The sequence below is a fragment of the Salvelinus alpinus genome, chromosome 39 (genome assembly GCF_045679555.1).
Source record: "Salvelinus alpinus chromosome 39, SLU_Salpinus.1, whole genome shotgun sequence".
Classification (NCBI taxonomy): domain Eukaryota; kingdom Metazoa; phylum Chordata; class Actinopteri; order Salmoniformes; family Salmonidae; genus Salvelinus; species Salvelinus alpinus.
The window spans coordinates 962,114-980,852 of record NC_092124.1 but is presented as its reverse complement, the minus strand read 5'-3'; the positions used below and the strand labels follow the sequence as shown (position 1 = coordinate 980,852).

General features: G+C 46.1%; 1 protein-coding gene across 4 annotated transcripts in view; it reads left to right on the top strand.

Moving 5' to 3' along the window:
* The window catches only part of LOC139566638 (protein FAM193A-like), a 36,415-nt gene extending 18,965 nt beyond the window's left edge, over positions 1-17,450 (top strand). For 3 of the 4 annotated variants that reach the window (XM_071387881.1, XM_071387879.1, XM_071387882.1), the window contains 11 exons: positions 410-566; positions 985-1,131; positions 1,351-1,635; positions 4,090-4,306; positions 5,112-5,441; positions 6,497-6,797; positions 12,209-12,395; positions 12,759-13,100; positions 13,445-14,318; positions 14,502-14,583; positions 16,484-17,450. In XM_071387881.1, coding sequence (XP_071243982.1) covers positions 410-566; positions 985-1,131; positions 1,351-1,635; positions 4,090-4,306; positions 5,112-5,441; positions 6,497-6,797; positions 12,209-12,395; positions 12,759-13,100; positions 13,445-14,318; positions 14,502-14,583; positions 16,484-16,577 — 3,016 coding nt within the window. In that variant the 3' untranslated portion in view covers positions 16,578-17,450. The remainder of the gene's footprint in view (positions 1-409; positions 567-984; positions 1,132-1,350; positions 1,636-4,089; positions 4,307-5,111; positions 5,442-6,496; positions 6,798-12,208; positions 12,396-12,758; positions 13,101-13,444; positions 14,319-14,501; positions 14,584-16,483) is intronic. The other variant, XM_071387880.1, reaches the window with a different exon arrangement.
* The last annotated feature ends 1,289 nt before the right edge of the window (positions 17,451-18,739 follow it).

The following is an 18,739-nucleotide window of genomic DNA, read 5'->3' as shown; positions in this document are numbered from 1 at the left end:
AAGTATGAAATGAGTTTGCTAATACGGGTAGTTGTTAATGGGACAATTCATAGCTACAGTATTCAAAGTAGGAGTTTTAAGGGTAATATTACAAAAAATAACTGTTGGACATTGTTATAAAGTTATTGTTCAATTATCATTCATCCAATTTATCGTGATGTGTATTTTTTTTGTCCAGATTGCCCAGCTCTAGTTCATGCTACCAGCATTTATCCCAATATCTAGTTGATGTTGTTATAGATGTATTTATTATGGTTATGGTTACTCTTGTGGTATATGTAGTTATAACTCCTTGTTATCAGGTATGTGCTCTCCAATCATGTAATTTCCTATAATCATTTTATCATGTTAACATGTTTTGGTATTCACCTTCATTATTTTCTCTTTCCCTATCTCTTCTTCCTCCTAGCCATGGTAGTGACGACGATGAAGTGCCTCCACTGTTGGGCAAGTTTGCGGACATCTACCCCATGGGCGGCTATGAGGACCCAGGGGTGGTGGCCGGCATGAACGGCCTGCACAGCGAGCTCAACGGTGGCGGGGAGAACATGGCGCTCAAAGATGAGGTGTGTGGGTGGTTGATGGCCCTGGGGTGTAGTTTACCCTAGGTACAGATCTAGGATCAGCTTCCCCCCCCATCCTGACCTTAACCATTAGTGGGGGAAATGCAAAACTGGCCCAAGATCAGCATCTGGGGCTACTTCACCATACACCGTGAGTGATGGTGCCCTTGATGCAAGTTTAACACATTTCGCTGCTGAATTTCTCTGTCCAAGTTCCTGGACTGGGAAATATTTGATTGAGGAAATGTTCTTTTGACTCTTACTTATTCCTGCTTCCTTTCTCTCTCCCATCTCTATCCTCCTCACTCCCCTCTCTCCCTCTGTTTTCTCTCATCCTCTGCCTACTTCCTCCCATCTCTCTCTTTCCATTCCCCTCACTCTCCCCTCTTCCTCTGACTACTCTCTTCCCCTCTCCCTCCAGTCTCCTGGAGGGAGCAGCAGTAGTTCGTCGGAGGGCGACGAGGAGGAGGCGGCTGACGAGGAGTGCTGCGGGGAGCCTCCGGGCCAGCGGAGGGAGCATTCCCCAGGGAAGAGCAACAGCCCTCCGCCCTACTACCAACAGCAACAGGTACAACCACACTACACAACTAGGGCTTGAGGTAGAATTGGTATCAGGTTAACCTACTGAGATGTAGAATACCTAGAGAGAGATTATATTAAATTTGAATAGATTCCAATGCATGGGGAACACAGCCGATTGTGTATGTCGCCATCTAGCGTAAAATGCTCACATTGGTGCAAATGAAGTAAAACTCACGGTAGCCATCTTGTTTCTCTCTCATTCCAGGTGGAACAGCACGCCTGTGAGTGCCACGTGTGCAACCAGGACCTGTCCTCCTCCCTCCCCCCCCTGGGCCCAGCTCCCCCCCTCTCCCCCCGCCAGATCCACACGCCCCCCTCCGGCCACCACCATCAGTTCTTCACTGAGGGCAACAACCAGACCCCCAGCCACTCGGCCCTCCACCTCTACCCCCACATCCACGGCCACCTGCCCCTGCATAACCTCTCCCACATGCCCCGGCCCCTGCTGCACCCCACACTCTACCCCAGCCCCCCCCTTTCACACAGCAAGGTGAGTGAACACACACATACCACCAACAAGGGTTAAGGGTAGATGTTACCCTTAACCACAAATCTAAGGTTAGATTATTACCCTACTCCCAATACTGACCTGGGGTGTCCGAGGGGGCGGGGTGAATGAAATCTGACCCTGTGTCAGTGGTTAGGGGCAGCTTATATTAACTCCTGAATGCTCAACAGATACAGGCTGTGCACCAATAGTCTTGAACGGCTTCCTTTACTTGTGTCCCTTACTGATCTTACCACTGCTCTATAAGGGTGTTGATAGGTGAAAACCATTTCAACGGTCTTGAGGGAGAGGAGACAATGAATGGAAGTAATTTATGGGTATTGGGATACAGCCATAGTCACACAGATATGGCTAGCACAGTTATTGTATAAACAGTTATGGACAATGACCATGAACAAAAAATTATAATCGTCATAATAGTATTAGTACATTCATTTTAGGAGAATGGGGGATTGAACTATGTATAGTTTACCCAATAGCAGTTTTTCATTTTTACATGAATCGGGTAAAATTTGTAATAATTTTACGAGAGGTCGGGAGGAGAAGCTGAATTTCCAAAAGTTCCCAAGCAGTCAAAACCATTTGTTTTTGAGACAGTGGTGTCACCAAAGCTGTGTTATATTCATTAGGTATGTTGTAGCAAATTTTCAAAGATGCATTATAAGCTCAAAACATTATTCAACACAACGACAATTGAGTAACCGTGGTCATTTGCATGATAATTGTTACCAAAAATTCCATTATTGTCACAGCCCTAGTTAGACACTTTATTGGCTATACTTTGTCTAGAAAACTGATGGGGATTTACATTTATTTAAGTTTAAGGATATGATATGAGTGGTAACACCTCTCATCCCTCTTAACTGGTCATTTAGGGTGTTTTCACCTTGGGAACTTTTCATTGGTGGAGTTTGTTTTGCATGGCCGGGTGGGTGGAGTTTTTGCATTTTGGACCATTCCATTGGTCCTTAAGTGAAATATCCAGCCAACCGGGGCACCCGGGCTATGCAAAACGAATTCGCCCATTGATACATTCCCTTCAGGGGATTTACATCACAAGGAAGTGATTCAACTATGTCATACCTTTTTTTGGTTGGATGTTTCACTGTAATTCCATGGATATGCCACATGGTCACACTGTATCAAATGAGCTCTTATCTACTATGAGAGATTGCAGCTTGGTTATGCCAAGTGTTGTAAAAAGCTGTCACTATTGAAAATATCCTAAGGGTCCAAGCAAATACAGTTGGTTCTGTGTCCTTATTGCATTTATTGGCATTATTTTGGCAGTTTTTTTCACAGACACCAAATTAATATGGGCTGAGGGTCCAAGCACCAAGGGCCAGTTTCCCGGACCCAGATTAAGCCTACTCTTGGACTGAAAAGCAAGATCAATGGAAAATGCTTTTTAGTCTAGGACTATCAATCAGTCCCATTTATTTGGCAAGGGAAAAACTCTCTCGAAAGGCAGAACCCTAGAGGAGCTAGGCTGAAGTCATCAGGCACACAGGACAACAGATAAGACAGGATAATTACACCAGATAGGATAGACTGAACCTAGGCCCCTGGCACAGACTATTGCACCATAGATACTGCACCCGTCCTAGGGCCGGCATGGTGGAGCACTAGTAAGTCAGTGACTAATATGGGCAGAGGCAGAGAATCCCAGTGGAGAGAGGGGATCCAACCAAGCAGAAACGGCAAGGGCGATTCGTCATTCCAGTGTCTTGCCGTTCACCTTTGCACCCCTGGGCCTGACTACACTCAATCATAGTAAATAAGAATTTGTTCTTAACTGACTTGCCTAGTTAAATAACAGTTCAATAAATAAAAAATAGGACCTACTGAAGAGATAAGTCTTCAGTAAAGACTTAAAGGTTGAGACCGAGTCTGCGTCTCTCACATGGGTAGGCAGACCATTCCATAAAATGGAGCTCTATAGGAGAAAGCCCTACCTCCAGCTGTTTGCTTAGAAATTCTAGGGACAATAAGGAGTCCTGCGTCTTGTGACTGTAGCGTACGGTAGGAGCCCATGTAATGCTTTGTAGGTTAGCAATAAAACCTTGAAATCAGCCCTAGCCTTAACAGGAAGCCAGTACTGGAGTAATATGATCAAATGTTTTGATTCTATCCAAGATTCTAGCAGCCGTGTTTGGCACTAACTGAAGTTTACTTAGTGCTTTATCCGGGTAGCCGGGGAGTAGTCTAATCTAGAAGTGACAAAAGCATGGATTAGCTTTTTTGCATAATTTTTGGACAAAATTTGTAGATTTTTTTACGAAGATGGAGAAAAGCTGCACTTTAAAATATTCTTGATATGTTCTTCAAAAGAGAGGTCAGGGTCCAGAGTAACGCCGAGGTCCTTCAGTTTTATGAGACAACTGTACAACCATCAAGATTGTCAGATCAAACGGAACTATTCTATCCTGTTCCTAGCCTCTCCCCCCTTCCCCCACATCGAGCCACACAGGGCCCAAGCAGCAGGCCTTCAGCCCCTCCCTACCGGACCACGTCTACCAGAACTGCTTTGGCGGCGGCGCTGGCGACTGGAACAGCTCGCTGCAGTGCCTCTCGCTCAAGTTCGAGAACATCTGCGACGCTGCCATGATGAAGAATTGGAACCCATCAGTGCTGCTGCAGGAGCCCCTGCCAGGTGAGAACATACCTCTTCATCTAGCCCATGGACGACCAACCTTCCTCCTGGAGAGCTGGTGTAGGGTGAAATCGCCCCTTGACGCTGGTACTGGGTCCGTTTAGCATTTTCCGCACTAATGGTTACAGTTAAGATTGGGGGAGGGAAAGCTGATCCTAGATCTGTGTGGGAACTTCACCCCCTGAGCTAGCTACCCTACTGCAGACTTTCACTACAAAACCTAATATAGCCCGCCTGATTCTACTAACCAGCTGCTCACACGGAATAATTCATCTTAATTAGCTAAATCAGGTGTGGTACAATGGGGGTGGAGCAAAAACCTGCATACCAAGTAGTTCTCCAAGAGAAGGATGATTCTGCCATCCCTGCTGTAGGCTAAAGGAGGGGCTCATTTTTATTTCAGCTCCCAGCTCCATTGCCTGCAACTACATGCCTGATCTTGTAGTAAGAGTTCCACTCCCATTTCAGCCTCCTTCCCCCAGCTCCTCTTCCTTCTGACTTAGTCTCTGTAGTTTACACAAGGATGGGTCCCGACAAGGTTCAGTGTTCATTCTACTATAGTATAATTGTTCCACCCTCTTGCCATAGAATTCAATGTACAGTGACAGCCATCCTTATTGTTTGTTCGATGTTCTTTCTCACCCGTCTTTAGACTTACACAGGATCTTACACATGCGGCGAACTCTTGTTTTTCAAATGTTTTTCGCCAGGCCATCCTTGTAAATAAGAATTTGTTCTTAATTTACTTGCCTGGTTAAATAAAGGCGAAATAAATACAAAATAAAATGTTTGTCTTCATCTCCAGGGGACATGCTGGGATCACCCCACCACCCCGGCGTGCCCCTCCCCCCGCCCTCCTCCGGCTATGGGGACCATGCCCACACCGCCTCGGCCGAGTCCACCCCACTTCACCTCCCCCCACCCTCGCCGTCGGAGCAGCAACAGCCGCTGCCCAGGGAGAGGAAGAACACCGCCAAGAAGAAGTGTCTCTACAATTTCCAAGATGCCTTCCTGGAGGCCAATAAAGTGGTGATGGCCACCTCTGCCTCCACCGCCTCAGTCTCCTGCACGGCAACCACTGTCCAGTCAAGTAATAATCACATCCAAGTTTCATCTAAAAGACCCAACTCCTTAGGTAAAACTGAGGAGGAGGAGGAGGAGCGCAGCTTTGGGCTAGCCCAATGGCACACTGCTACGCTCCAATATCCATACTTACACACCACCACATGCATACGTTTGGTTAATTCTAAAGGCGTCAGCATGCTTCATCACCGAACTAGTGGGCTCGCGTACTCCCTTAAAAGATCTTCGTTTGAAAATGTTGATAAAAGCAGCAGTAGTACTGTTTGTCCATTTTGAGACGCTGTAGTCAGAATTCATCTAAGAACTCAAGAAATCCGTCCATTAGTTTTGACGTTTTTGACGAGAAGATCTTAGTCGCGCATTTTTACATTTAACTAAGATGTTTGGTGCAGCATTTCTCAATTAAAAAGTATGTCGTAGAAGGACAACAAAGACTATTGAAGAATATCTACTGTTGACCAATCACCAACGAAGGGGCGTAGACTTTGGCTACCGACTTCGTTTTGCCTCCCCCAAAAAATAATAGTGCCCTAACAAACAGTCCAAAACAAACAATAATATCTCAATGTCTTCATAATAAACTCTGCTGAACTTTTTCGGTTGGGATGCATGCAGAAGCTATAAGAAGTATGTTAGTGTGGGTATTGGAGCAGAGCCATATCTGCATAGTCTAAAGTCGCATCATCTCCATGTCTTGTTGATATGTACATATGTGACAAAATGGGGGGGGGGGGGGGGGGCTTACGGCTAGCAGTCACTAGCCCCAAGGCTGCGTCTCAATGGCCTGGATTAGCTTCTTCTCATTGACCTTCTCCTTGATCTGTACTGATGTCACAGGAAAGCTACCTGAGAAAGGGAAAGTGTTAAGTGTTTGCAGTATTGATTGTAAATTAACATGTTCCAAATACACAATAGACACGCAGAGGTCAGAATATATCTGATGACCCAAATACATGGGTGTCACTTATTGTTGGTAGATTGTAAATGTATTTCCTCCATTGAGGCATTTGAGATGACTTCATGTAAATTGTCTCCGATCTTCACTGACCAGCTGCTGAATGTTCATCATTTCGTATGCATTTGTTTTTTTTCTTCTGTCTCTGCCAGGTGACGTATTTCACAATATAGGTAAAGAGGACCATAGGCAACAACCTGGCCCCATCGCCCCTAGGAACAGCCCCACGGGCTTGGCCTCCCTCCCTCCCCTCTCGTCTGGCCCAGCCCTGCCACCTGCCCCTGGCAGCACCGCCCAGCACCACTACCCCAGCATGGGCTCGCAGCCCTTCCTAACGACGGCCGCCCCAGGCTTCATGGAAGCCCACCACCAGGGCATGTGCCTGTCCCCAGCCGAGCCGCCTGCCTCCGCCCCAGCCGACGGGGCCATTAGCGCCCCGCCCAGCGTGTGCAGGTCATTCCCTTGTTTAAGTTTCCTTTTAACACAAATCTAAGATCAGATTAACATACTCCTGATACTAACATTGACCATTAGAGTGATGAGAGAATATCAAGGCCTGAGTGTACTGCAAGCTTTATTTTCAAAGCCTTTTACATTTTAATTCAGCTCGTGTCATGCTAATTTTGCTTTCTGCGACCTGCAGAAAACAACTTGGAAGACGTTGACCAAAAAAATGTATAATCCTCAAAAGTTTCAGCGAGAAAGCTACACTACTGTCAACAGAGCTCGGTGCTTATAATCGGAATTATTAGGTTACAAAATCTGGCGTTTTGGATATAATGATGTTGTAATGACCCTGGGTTTATAAGCGCGGATATCGACTCTGCCGCTCGAGCATGCTTTTGTGGCACAGTCGATAGCGCGCTGGACTTCGGGCTAGAAGGTGGAGGGTTCGAGACCTGCTCCCTGCTGTTTCATTACAATATGTTAGAGAAAGAACCCACAGAACGATTCAGAACAGGAAGAATCATATTTGTCTTGGTAAACTGTAAAGAAGGCAAATGTCATCACCAAAGTGCGTTTTCACCAACTCTGGTCAGAGTAGGGGAACACCCTAGCCTGTATCAGTGGTTAGGCATTGGCATGTCCGTTTTTTTTACAGTTTCCTTTAACCACCACAGCTCTAGGATTAGATTAACCTATTCCCAATACTAATATTGGCCATTTAATTAAAGTCTGATCCTGTATCAGTTGATAAGGCAAAACTTCTGCCTACTACCGCTCCATGGCTATTGGAGAGCATTGAATTGTAACCACCCATTGATGCTTTGAGTGGGCTTCTACACAACTAGGTCTTACTCATAACATTACTCATAAGAACATTGGAAGCCTATCGCTCCCTTCTATACTTCATAAAATGGATGAGCTACATGCCAACGTTAAGTTCCAATGGGCATACTGAGAGGGCCAACTTGATCTGTCTTACTGAACCATGGTTAGATGACACATCATTGACTCAGAACTGAGCTTTGCTGGATTCGGAGCACCATACAGGCATGACCCAGACATGGGAAAAGCACAGAGGTGGTACATTTCTATGGCAACGAGTCATTCAGAACTAACTTGCTCCAGGTCAGGCTAACTCCATTTACCTTGAATGAAGCTGTCTGAGCTGTGGTTTGAGGACCAATGAAATCATAATCCCTCCCTCTCTGAAAGATTGTGTCATCATCCCCTTTAGTTGAAGAAGATGACTGAGTAAATCTTGTATTTATTATTTTGTTAACTATAGTAATTTTAGAATACCTAGCACATTATACATTTATTCATGACAAAATGCCTCTGAAACTTCACACACCTTTGTATGACTAGGCTAATACAATTATTTTAGGAGCGGGGGGGGGAAGCTGCTGTTGCATTGATTAGCACACCAAAGACGACATTAAAGATACGTAATAAAAGAGACGGCACTTCTAACGGCCTCTTTCACACCATAGCCTGCTGAATTTGCAAGATAACTCGAAAATCATTTTGATTTGGGCACAAATCAAAAATGTGGCACTGACTCGCCCATAGATTTTTTTATTTTTTTATTTATTTATTTTTAATTTAATTGATTTTTTAGACTTTTCAGCATTGTCTCAATCAAGAATTCGGTGTTCGACATGCACGCCCCGCTACAAGCCTCATAGAGTTAGCGGCAGGCATACGAGCAATATCCACTGTCGTAGTACGAATGAAGTCTCAGCTGGAGTGTGAAGCTAACTGACGTTGGCTAGCTTTATAAAAGCCTGAGTAGATCTAGCTTGCATTGTAGTATATTGTACCACTCTGGAATCGCACTGCTCATCAGATGTGGCGCTACTATCCCTCTCCTTCAGACCAAAGTACCTGGCCCGTGAATTCGGTCAGTTCTTTATCACTCTTGTCTATGTACTACCCACAGCCAATGTTACTTGCACTGCAGATGTTATCATTTCTTGCGTGCAGCGCATAGTCAAAATCACCCGGACTCCCCGATTTTAGTCAAACTGGGGGATTTCAACAGCTGTACTCTCAAAAAGACTCTTCCTTCTTATCAGCAATATGTTACATGTGCAACAAGGCGTAGTAGAACACCAGTCTATTCAGAAGGCTCCTCTAAGCACTGCGGCTCATAATGCAGTCCACCTCATTCCAGCCTACCGAACTAAACTACAGAGAGAGGGAATGGTCTATAAATGAGTCAAACCGTGGAATGAAACATCCAGGGCGGTGCTGCGAGACTGCTTTGACAGTACAGGTTTGGAATGTTCTCGGAAAATGTCACACTGGATGAGACTTTAGAGGCTTTGTCTGATTATAGAATTGGCGGCCTTGTGTTTTCAAATAATATGCCCTGCATTACAAAGGAACTGAAAACGACGTTAAATTCGAAAATAAATAGCATTTTCCTCTGGTAATAGGGCTGGAATCAAAGCGTATTCAGCTGAAGCTGAACAGACCACTTTGTAACCCTTTTTGCTTATTTTATTGAAGGGTGAAGGACTATTCCAGGATGGAAAGATGAGGGGTACTTGGAAGGGCCTAAAACCCTCTCTGGACTACCAACTAACCACACTGAGCTCAATGTCCAATCAAAAGAACATTGCATTGAGTTTTCCAGGAGTCTGAACACTTTTTATTCTAGGTTTGATAGTCTGGACTTCAGTACTGAGGAGGATGAGCTGTTGTGTGAATTTTTATCTTTAGCACAAGGGAAGCTGATTTGGTTATAGAGGAAGCATACATTTACATTTACATTTAAGTCATTTAGCAGACGCTCTTATCCAGAGCGACTTACAAATTGGTGCATTCACCTTATGATATCCAGTGGAACAACCACTTTACAATAGTGCATCTAACTCTTTTAAGGGGGGGGGGGGGGGTTAGAAGGATTACTTTATCCTATCCTAGGTATTCCTTAAAGAGGTGGGGTTTCAGGTGTCTCCGGAAGGTGGTGATTGACTCCGCTGACCTGGCGTCGTGAGGGAGTTTGTTCCACCATTGGGGTGCCAGAGCAGCGAACAGTTTTGACTGGGCTGAGCGGGAACTGTACTTCCTCAGAGGTAGGGAGGCGAGCAGGCCAGAGGTGGATGAACGCAGTGCCCTTGTTTGGGTGTAGGGCCTGATCAGAGCCTGAAGGTACGGAGGTGCCGTTCCCCTCACAGCTCCGTAGGCAAGCACCATGGTCTTGTAGCGGATGCGAGCTTCAACTGGAAGCCAGTGGAGAGAGCGGAGGAGCGGGGTGACGTGAGAGAACTTGGGAAAGTTGAACACCAGACGGGCTGCGGCGTTCTGGATGAGTTGTAGGGGTTTAATGGCACAGGCAGGGAGCCCAGCCAACAGCGAGTTGCAGTAATCCAGACGGGAGATGACAAGTGCCTGGATTAGGACCTGCGCCGCTTCCTGCGTGAGGCAGGGTCGTACTCTGCGAATGTTGTAGAGCATGAACCTACAGGAACGGGTCACCGCCTTGATGTTAGTTGAGAACGACAGGGTGTTGTCCAGGATCACGCCAAGGTTCTTAGCACTCTGGGAGGAGGACACAATGGAGTTGTCAACCGTGATGGCGAGATCATGGAACGGGCAGTCCTTCCCCGGGAGGAAGAGCAGCTCCGTCTTGCCGAGGTTCAGCTTGAGGTGGTGATCCGTCATCCACACTGATATGTCTGCCAGACATGCAGAGATGCGATTCACTACCTGGTTATCAGAGGGGGGAAAGGAGAAGATTAATTGTGTGTCGTCTGCATAGCAATGATAGGAGAGACCATGTGAGGATATGACAGAGCCAAGTGACTTGGTGTATAGCGAGAATAGGAGAGGGCCTAGAACAGAGCCCTGGGGGACACCAGTGGTGAGAGCACGTGGTGCGGAGACAGATTCTCGCCACGCCACCTGGTAGGAGCGACCTGTCAGGTAGGACGCAATCCAAGCGTGGGCCGCGCCGGAGATGCCCAGCTCGGAGAGGGTGGAGAGGAGGATCTGATGGTTCACAGTATCAAAGGCAGCCGATAGGTCTAGAAGGATGAGAGCAGAGGATATACGTCGATAGGGTGTCACATCTAATGTCAGTAAACAAAGCCACTGCCTCAGATAACATCAGCAACTGAATTCATGCCCCAAGGAATTGTCAGGTGTGTTCTGTGAGCTGTTCAATCGCTCACTGAGGGAGCATACAGTACCAGCCCTGTGGAAATGATCCATCATACTCCCAGTGCCCAAGAAGATCCGCTCTGCTGTCCTCAGCGAATACCACCTTGTTGCATTAACGCCTGTCATAATGAAAAGTTTGGAGTGTTTGGTTGTGTTCCTACTGTACTACACCTTGCTAAGTCCTATGCCTGGATGGTGTTTGTGGCCTTGTCCAGTGCTTTTAGCACTATACAGCCATATCTAATGGGTCAGAAACTTTTGAATATGAACCTAAGTCAAACTCATTCTGTGGATTTTATATTTTTTGTCAAATAGACCACCATTGGTGAGATTCAACTGTGAGTGCAGCATAGGGCTACCTATACGGAGGACTGTATAGTCCTGCCCTGAGAGAACATACAGTACATAAAATATTCAGATGACACTGCTAATCTTGGCACATCTGATGACCTGATTCAGTCCACAAGTGGACAAGTTTGACCTCTGGTGCTGAAATCCAAAGACCTAATCATGGACTTTAGGAAGCGGCCGTCGAGCTGATTTGCTCCAAGTCAATCGCCATCAGTACAATAGTTAACAACAAGCTGAACTTAGGAGCCAACTTTGGGACAGTGTTATCTAAATACCAATCCAGACTGTACTTCCTTCGTAAACTTAGAAGTTTGGCTCCCTCACAAGTCAGAATACCCTAGAGAGTTGTGCAGGTCAGTGGTAAGATTGTAGGGAGAAGGTAAAAGGCTCTCCTATGTTTACAAAGAGGGGTAAAGAAATACTTTTGGATCTCACACATCCACTGGACAACCAATATGCAGTACTGCCACCAGGGAACAGGCTCAGGTCTTTTACCTCTTTAAACCAAGAGCGCTACTAACAGTTTTGTATCGGTATCAGTACGGCTTTTAAGTGAAGAATGTATTTGTGTGACTTCCATTATGTTTATCTTGTATAGCACAGCTCTTTAATGAAGTAGATATTTCTGCCACACATTGATCTTGCGTATACCTTGTAAGCATTTGTATCAGTCATGTGTGAATGTTGCTGGTTATATGTTTACTATAGATCTTTGTCTTATCCGACTTGTCACAACTGAGGTTCCTTCTGGAAAAATAGAATACATTCAATTGGAAGCGCTTTATTTGACAGTACAGAAAGTTCCGATATTTATTGGGTGAAATTCACCTACCGGGGCTTCAACTACTACATTTTGGCATGACATTGACATTTTGACCTTGGCGTTTGACCCCATCTAGTGACCCCGAGTGTGAGGGCCACCGTTGCGAGGGAAACGGGGCGTATGACCACCAGGGCTACGACGGGGAGGAGAGCCAGGACGAGGACAGCTGCTCGGAGCACAGCTCCTCCACCTCCACCTCCACCAACCAGAAGGAAGGGAAGTACTGTGACTGCTGCTACTGCGAGTTCTTTGGCCACGGCGGGGTGAGACATGCACGCACGTGCATATACTCATGTACTAATATGAGTATATTACTATGTATCAACTTGCAGAAAAGTCAGAAACAGAAGTCTGTAATAGTGTTTAATGATATAGACTGACATTATGTAGAATACCATCTAAATCTTTACTAGAATGGCCTGTTGGACACTGTCTAGCCAGCAGCTGAACGGGCCTAGTCTAGAGAGCTGGCACTTTCAATAGAACCTTTGATTAGGTACCCGACACATTTTACATTGTATGGGGGTAACTCACCCCAGATAGTATTGAGGGCTCTGATATTCCACACAAAATTTAACTCAAACTACCAGAATAATCTAACCCTATTTCCTTGTTTCCTCCCCTAGCCCCCGGCGGCGCCCACCAGCCGCAACTATGCGGAAATGCGCGAGAAGCTGCGCCTACGTCTCACCAAGCGGAAGGAGGAGCAGCCCAAGAGGGAGGAGCAGCCGGCCGTGGTGGAGCGTGACAGCGCCGCCGACGGCGTGGAGGACCCCCGTCGGGTGGAGGACCCCCGTCGGGTGGAGGACCCCCGTCGGGTGGAGGACCCCCGTCGGGTGGAGGACCATCGGCGGGTGGAGGACCATCGGCGGGTGGAGGACCTGCTGCAGTTCATCAACAGCGCCAGCGACAACAAGCCCGCCTCCAGCTCCAAGGCCGCCAAGCGGGCCCGCCACAAACAGAAGAAGGTATTGATTTAAAGAGTTTTTCAACATTTTGAAGGTGTTTCAAGTGTTATCCCTTTTTGTTTAGACGACAGTGTTGTGATTAAAGTGTCACTTTAAAGTAATAGTTCACCCCAGGCATTTTGACCTCAAAAGTGGTCTATAGTTGCGCTGATAATCCACACATGATATGTTTTAGTATTTAATTTTGGGCTGAACTAACCCTTCAAGGTGTAATTTTAACATTGGTGCAAAGGAATTAGTTCAAAAAGGGAGTTGGTTCAAACCATCGTTTTTTTTTGTTACTAAATGAAGCAAAGGACCAACTGGATATGAACTGTGCGTGTGTCTGTCTGTGTGTGTCTCAGATGGAGGAGAAGGTGCGTCTGGAGGCGGAGGTCCGCGAGCAGCAGGAGCGGCGGTGTCGGGAGGAGGAGGCCCTCCAACGGGAACTCCTCCGGCTGCAAGAGTTGCAACACCTCCGTGCCGCCAAGAAGAAAAAGGAGAAGGCCAAGGAGCTCGCCACCCCGCTCCCTGCCTCCGTACCTCAGAACAACCCCCAGCCCCTCAAACAGACGGCCCAGAATGTCCTGGAGAACCTCCGCAACGGCAAGAGCCAGCTCCTGCACAGCCTCATGCGTCTCCCTGGCCACAAGGATCCCCGAGTGGAGCACCGACCCCAGCCCCGGCCCCATCCTCCCCCCTCACAGCACAGCCCAAAGAGCAGCAGGGAGAAAGCCCCTACTCCGGCCCTTTTCACCCAAAATGCCCCCAACTCCCCAGCCCCCTTCCTTCTCAACGGTACCTCCGCCGCACGCCAACCGACAGAGGCCAATGGCAAAGCCAAGCCAAAACAGCAGCAGCCAATCGGGCAATCCGCCAGCGAGACGACGATGGTCAAGAAAACGCCAGGGGCGACCACCACCAACGGTACACCACAACTACCACAAGACGTCAAAGTGACCCGACCCAGGCCTCCCGCGGAAGATCCGGTCGCCCCTCTGACACCGGGACCCAGGAAGGAGGAGAGGAGCAACGGGAAAAGGCAGCACCATCAGCAGTCGGCGAGCCAGGCGAAAGAGGAGAAGAGCGGACCCTTGATGGAGCCCTCCCCACCCCCTGCCTCGCAGACGAAGCAGCCCCAGCAGAACGGCAAACCCCTCAGCGCAGAATCCCCCCAGCCCAAGGCCAAGTCCAAGAAGAACAAGAAAAAGAAGGCTGACAAGATGAACAACTCAATAGGTCAGCATGCTATGCTCGGCTAGGTTATGGTGTGCAGTTTTATTTATCCCTGTAGGATGGTTATTTTCAGGGCTGCAGAAGTGCAGCATACAACATCCAGACATATTGAGACGGGGACAATGTGAAACATACATTTACAATTGTTAACTTGGCATTTTGTGACCGAGTGTTCTCTTATTGCAGATGATGTTTTCCTGCCCAAAGACATTGACCTGGACAGTACTGACATGGACGAGACTGAGAGGGAGGTGGAGTATTTCAAAAGGTACGGGCCTAATTCTATTCACTCAAATGACTCTTGCTTTGCACTGACTCCATAAAGCTTTGTTTAAAGAAAAAAATGCTTAAACGATCTGTCCGAAAGCTTAGCTGCGAAGTATTTCAATTGAATCTGGCTTGAAGTGAAGCTGGATGGTTTATAAACTCAGCAAAAAAAAGAAACGTCCTCACTGTCAACTGTGTTTATTTTCAGCAAACTTAACATGTGTAAATATTTGTATGAACATAAGATTCAACAACTGAGACAAACTGGACAAGTTCCACAGACGTGACTAACAGAAATGGAATAATGTGTCCCTGAACAAAGCGGGGGTCAAAATCAAAAGTAAGTCAGTATCTGGTGTGGCCACCAGCTGCATTAAGTACTGCAGTGCATCTCCTCCTCATGGACTGCACCAGATTGGCCAGTTCTTGCTGTGAGATGTTACCCCACTCTTCCACCAAGGCACCTGTAAGTTCCCAGACATTTCTGGGGGGAATGGCCCTTGCCCTCACCCTCCGATCCAACAGGTCCCAGACGTGTTCAATTGGATTGAGATCCGGGCTATTCGCTGGCCATGGCAGAACACTGCCATTCCTGTCTTGCAGGAAATCACGCACAGAACGAGCAGTATGGCTGGTGGCATTGTCATGCTGGAGAGTCATGTCAGGATGAGCCTGCAGAAAGGGTACCACATGAGGGAGGAGGATGTCTTCCCTGTAACGCACATCATTGAGGTTGCCTGCAATGACAACAAGCTCAGTCCGATGATGCTGTGACACACCGCCCCAGACCATGACGGACCCTCCACATCAATCCTGCTCCAGAGTACAGGCCTCGGTGTAACGCTCATTTCTTTGATTATAAACACGAATCCGACCATCATCCCTGGTGAGACGAAACTCGTCAGTGAAGAGCGCTTTTTGCCAGTCCTCTCTAGTCCAGCGACGGTGGGTTTGTGCCCATAGGTGACGTTGTTGCCGGTGATGTCTGGTGAGGACCTGCCTTACAACAGGCCTACAAGCCCTCAGTCCAGCCTCAGCCTATTGCGGACAGTCTGAGCACTGATAGAGGGATTGTGCATTCCGGATGTAATTCGGGCAGTTGTTGTTGTCATCCTATACCTGTCCTGCAGGTGTGATGTTCGGATGTACCGATCCTGTGCAGGTGTTGTTACATGTAGTCTGCCACTGTGAGGACGATCAATTGTCCGTCTTGTCTCCCTGTAGCGCTGTCTTCAGCGTCTCACAGTACGGACATTGCAATTTATTGCCCTGGCCACATTTGCAGTGCTCATGCCTCCTTGCAGCATGCCTAAGGCACGTCCACGCAGATGAGCAGGGACCCTGGGCATCTTTCTTTTGGTGTTTTTCAGTCAGTAGAAAGCTCTCTTTTAGTGTTCTAAGTTTTCATAACTGTGACCTTAATTGCCTACCGTCTATAAGTGGTTAAACCCTTTACAATGAAGACCTGGGAAGTTATTTGGATTTTTACAAATTATCTTTGAAAGACAGGATCCTGAAAAAGGGACGTTTTTTTGTTGCTGAGTTTATGCATAATCTATTATGTGACTCAATTTGTCATTAAATCCACAAAAAATATTAAAACAATTGACTTGTATTCCTAAATTTATGCTTGTGGGCGTGGAGAGGACTACTGGTGCAACCCCAATAATATACATTTTCCCCTGAAGTGTGCACTTGTTCACTACTTCCCATAAATACAAAAGCATTAGGTTGGTGGAGTCCTTTCAAATCAATGAAGGGAAGTGAACAAATGCACACTTCAGGAGGAAGGAGAGATAATTGGTAGTTAGCTTGAGCGTACTTCCCTCCTCCAAATGCCCCGAGTGGAAAACGTTGCATAGAGTAGATCTTTAACTCCCCATCTCTCCCTCCCTCCCCAGGTTCTGCTTGGATTCCGCCAGGCAGACCCGACAACGGCTGTCCATCAACTGGTCTAACTTTAGCTTGAAGAAAGCAACGTTCGCCGCCCACTGATGGGACCTCCCGTAGGGCAAAGGAAAAGAGACTGTGGCAGGAAGCAATCAGCACCCACTCCCCCCACATGCAAACTGCTATCACAGACCCCGTCATCACCTAGCCCTGCTGTGCCCACCCACGCTGCCTTGTTCCTTGTTGCTGTGCGGTTCTACCATGAACCCATCTTCTGGTCTGATCCTCAAGCAGAACTCTTGAGAGAGAATTTGTTTTTGTTTTTCTCAATTAAATGACACAAGAAAAATTACAAAATGCTACTTTCTACCTGGTTTTGTTTTTATTGCTTGTTTGTGTCCTTTTAGTCTGAGGGGCATTTCTCTTGACTTAAAGCCATGTTCTGAAATTCATTTTCTCTTTTTTTGGGGGGCTGATTCGTAGTCAAAAGATGCTTACTATGTATGCCTTCTGAAAACAGACACACATGGAAAAAATGAGATGTATCTAATGAATTAGCCTTTCATTCAGTTATTGTGGCTTACTATCCCCTTGTTACCCATGATTCCTAGCACGGCATCTCATTCAGTTAACTGACAAGGGAATGGGCATGGACTGCCGCACTCCCCTGCCCCACTTGGCTTAATACTTGACAACGTTCTTTTTTTTCTTTTCTTTTTTTTCAGTTCCATTTAACAAAAACGATAAGTGAAAGTGTACCAGTTACAGTTTTTTCTTTCCTATTTTTGACTTGTATCCACCTTGTATCACAATACTTTCAGAATGAAATTGAAGAGAAGAACAATGCACACTATCAATCTGTTATAGAGTGTATATTGTATTAACACTGAAGCCAAACCGGCTACCTTTTAACATATTGTTAAGTAATATTAAAATCTTATCTTTCTTTTTTGAAAGATGGAATACAGTAGTATGGCAGGATGTGTGTCTTGTCTGTGCTTATTTCCTTGGTGGTGCATCTTTAATGCAGTGTGGGGGGGGTATATTTAGTATAGTTTAATTTAGGAGTATTTTTTGTTGTTGTAATTGTACATTTTCCTCAAATGTATAGGGGAGGTCCAGTCTCACCTTCGTACCTGGATGGACCTCCTCTGGTGGAGATTGTAAATCATGTCCATCTGCACATTATACATCGAAATAGATTCAAGAGAGCTGTAGGCTAAGAAGATTCTGTAGCACTATCATCCCTTCAATACTAAGTGACTTTAACTGTTCACCATTACCGTCCTCCTCAAGGTGATTCATATTTACTGGTTGTGCTCTCAGGGAATGTTTGGCATATAAAGACATCACTGATGCTTCTCCATTTGGGGTGTGCAGCCACACTAGACGACGGGACAATGAGTCACGTGGAGTACCGTGTGCTTTCCTGGATCTCTACCACTGATTGTATCAATCGGTAGTGGACCTATGACTGAGTCCTGTGGGACCCCATGTTCTCGTAGCAGTGACTGAAAAGGTAAGGGGCTGACTTGACTATCATGACTTGACTATGTGTTATTTGTGCCCTCAGTCCTCTAGAAGAACATAAGTCACTCTGGCTCTTCCGATACTCACATGACTCTGGGGGGAAACGTGGTTGATGACGGTGTTATGAAATTGATGGTTTTCCCTTGGAGGGTAAATGGGTGATGTGTGTTTGTGGAATGACGTGGTAGTCTGGTAGAAATGAAGGTCCTAGATGCCCAAATACCAAACCAATGTATGACACTGTTGGCATTGTCTGACCCTCTTATTATATTCTTATTAAATTATATTTACTCGAAATGTAATGTGTGAATGTGCCTTCAGAAAGTATTCACACCCTTTTTACACATTTCATCCTGAATTTAAAATAGATTAAATTTAAACAAAAATAGTCACTGGTTTACACAAAATATTCCATAATGACAAAGTGGAATAGTTTTTTGAAATGTATTACAAATTAATTAAAAATTAATAGCTGATTATATTTGGGGTCAAGTATTTAACCCCTTTTTTATAGAAAGTCTAAAGTTCAGGAGTAAAAATGTGCTTAAGTTGCATGGACTCACTGCAGTAAAAAGTGGTAATTGCTCAAGGATTTCACCATGAAAGCCAATGGTGACTTTAAAACATTTAGAGTTTAATTGATGTGATAGAAGACAGGATGGATCAACAACATTGTAGTTACTCTACAATACTAACTTAATTGACGGAGGGGAAAAAGGGAAGCCTGTACAGAATAA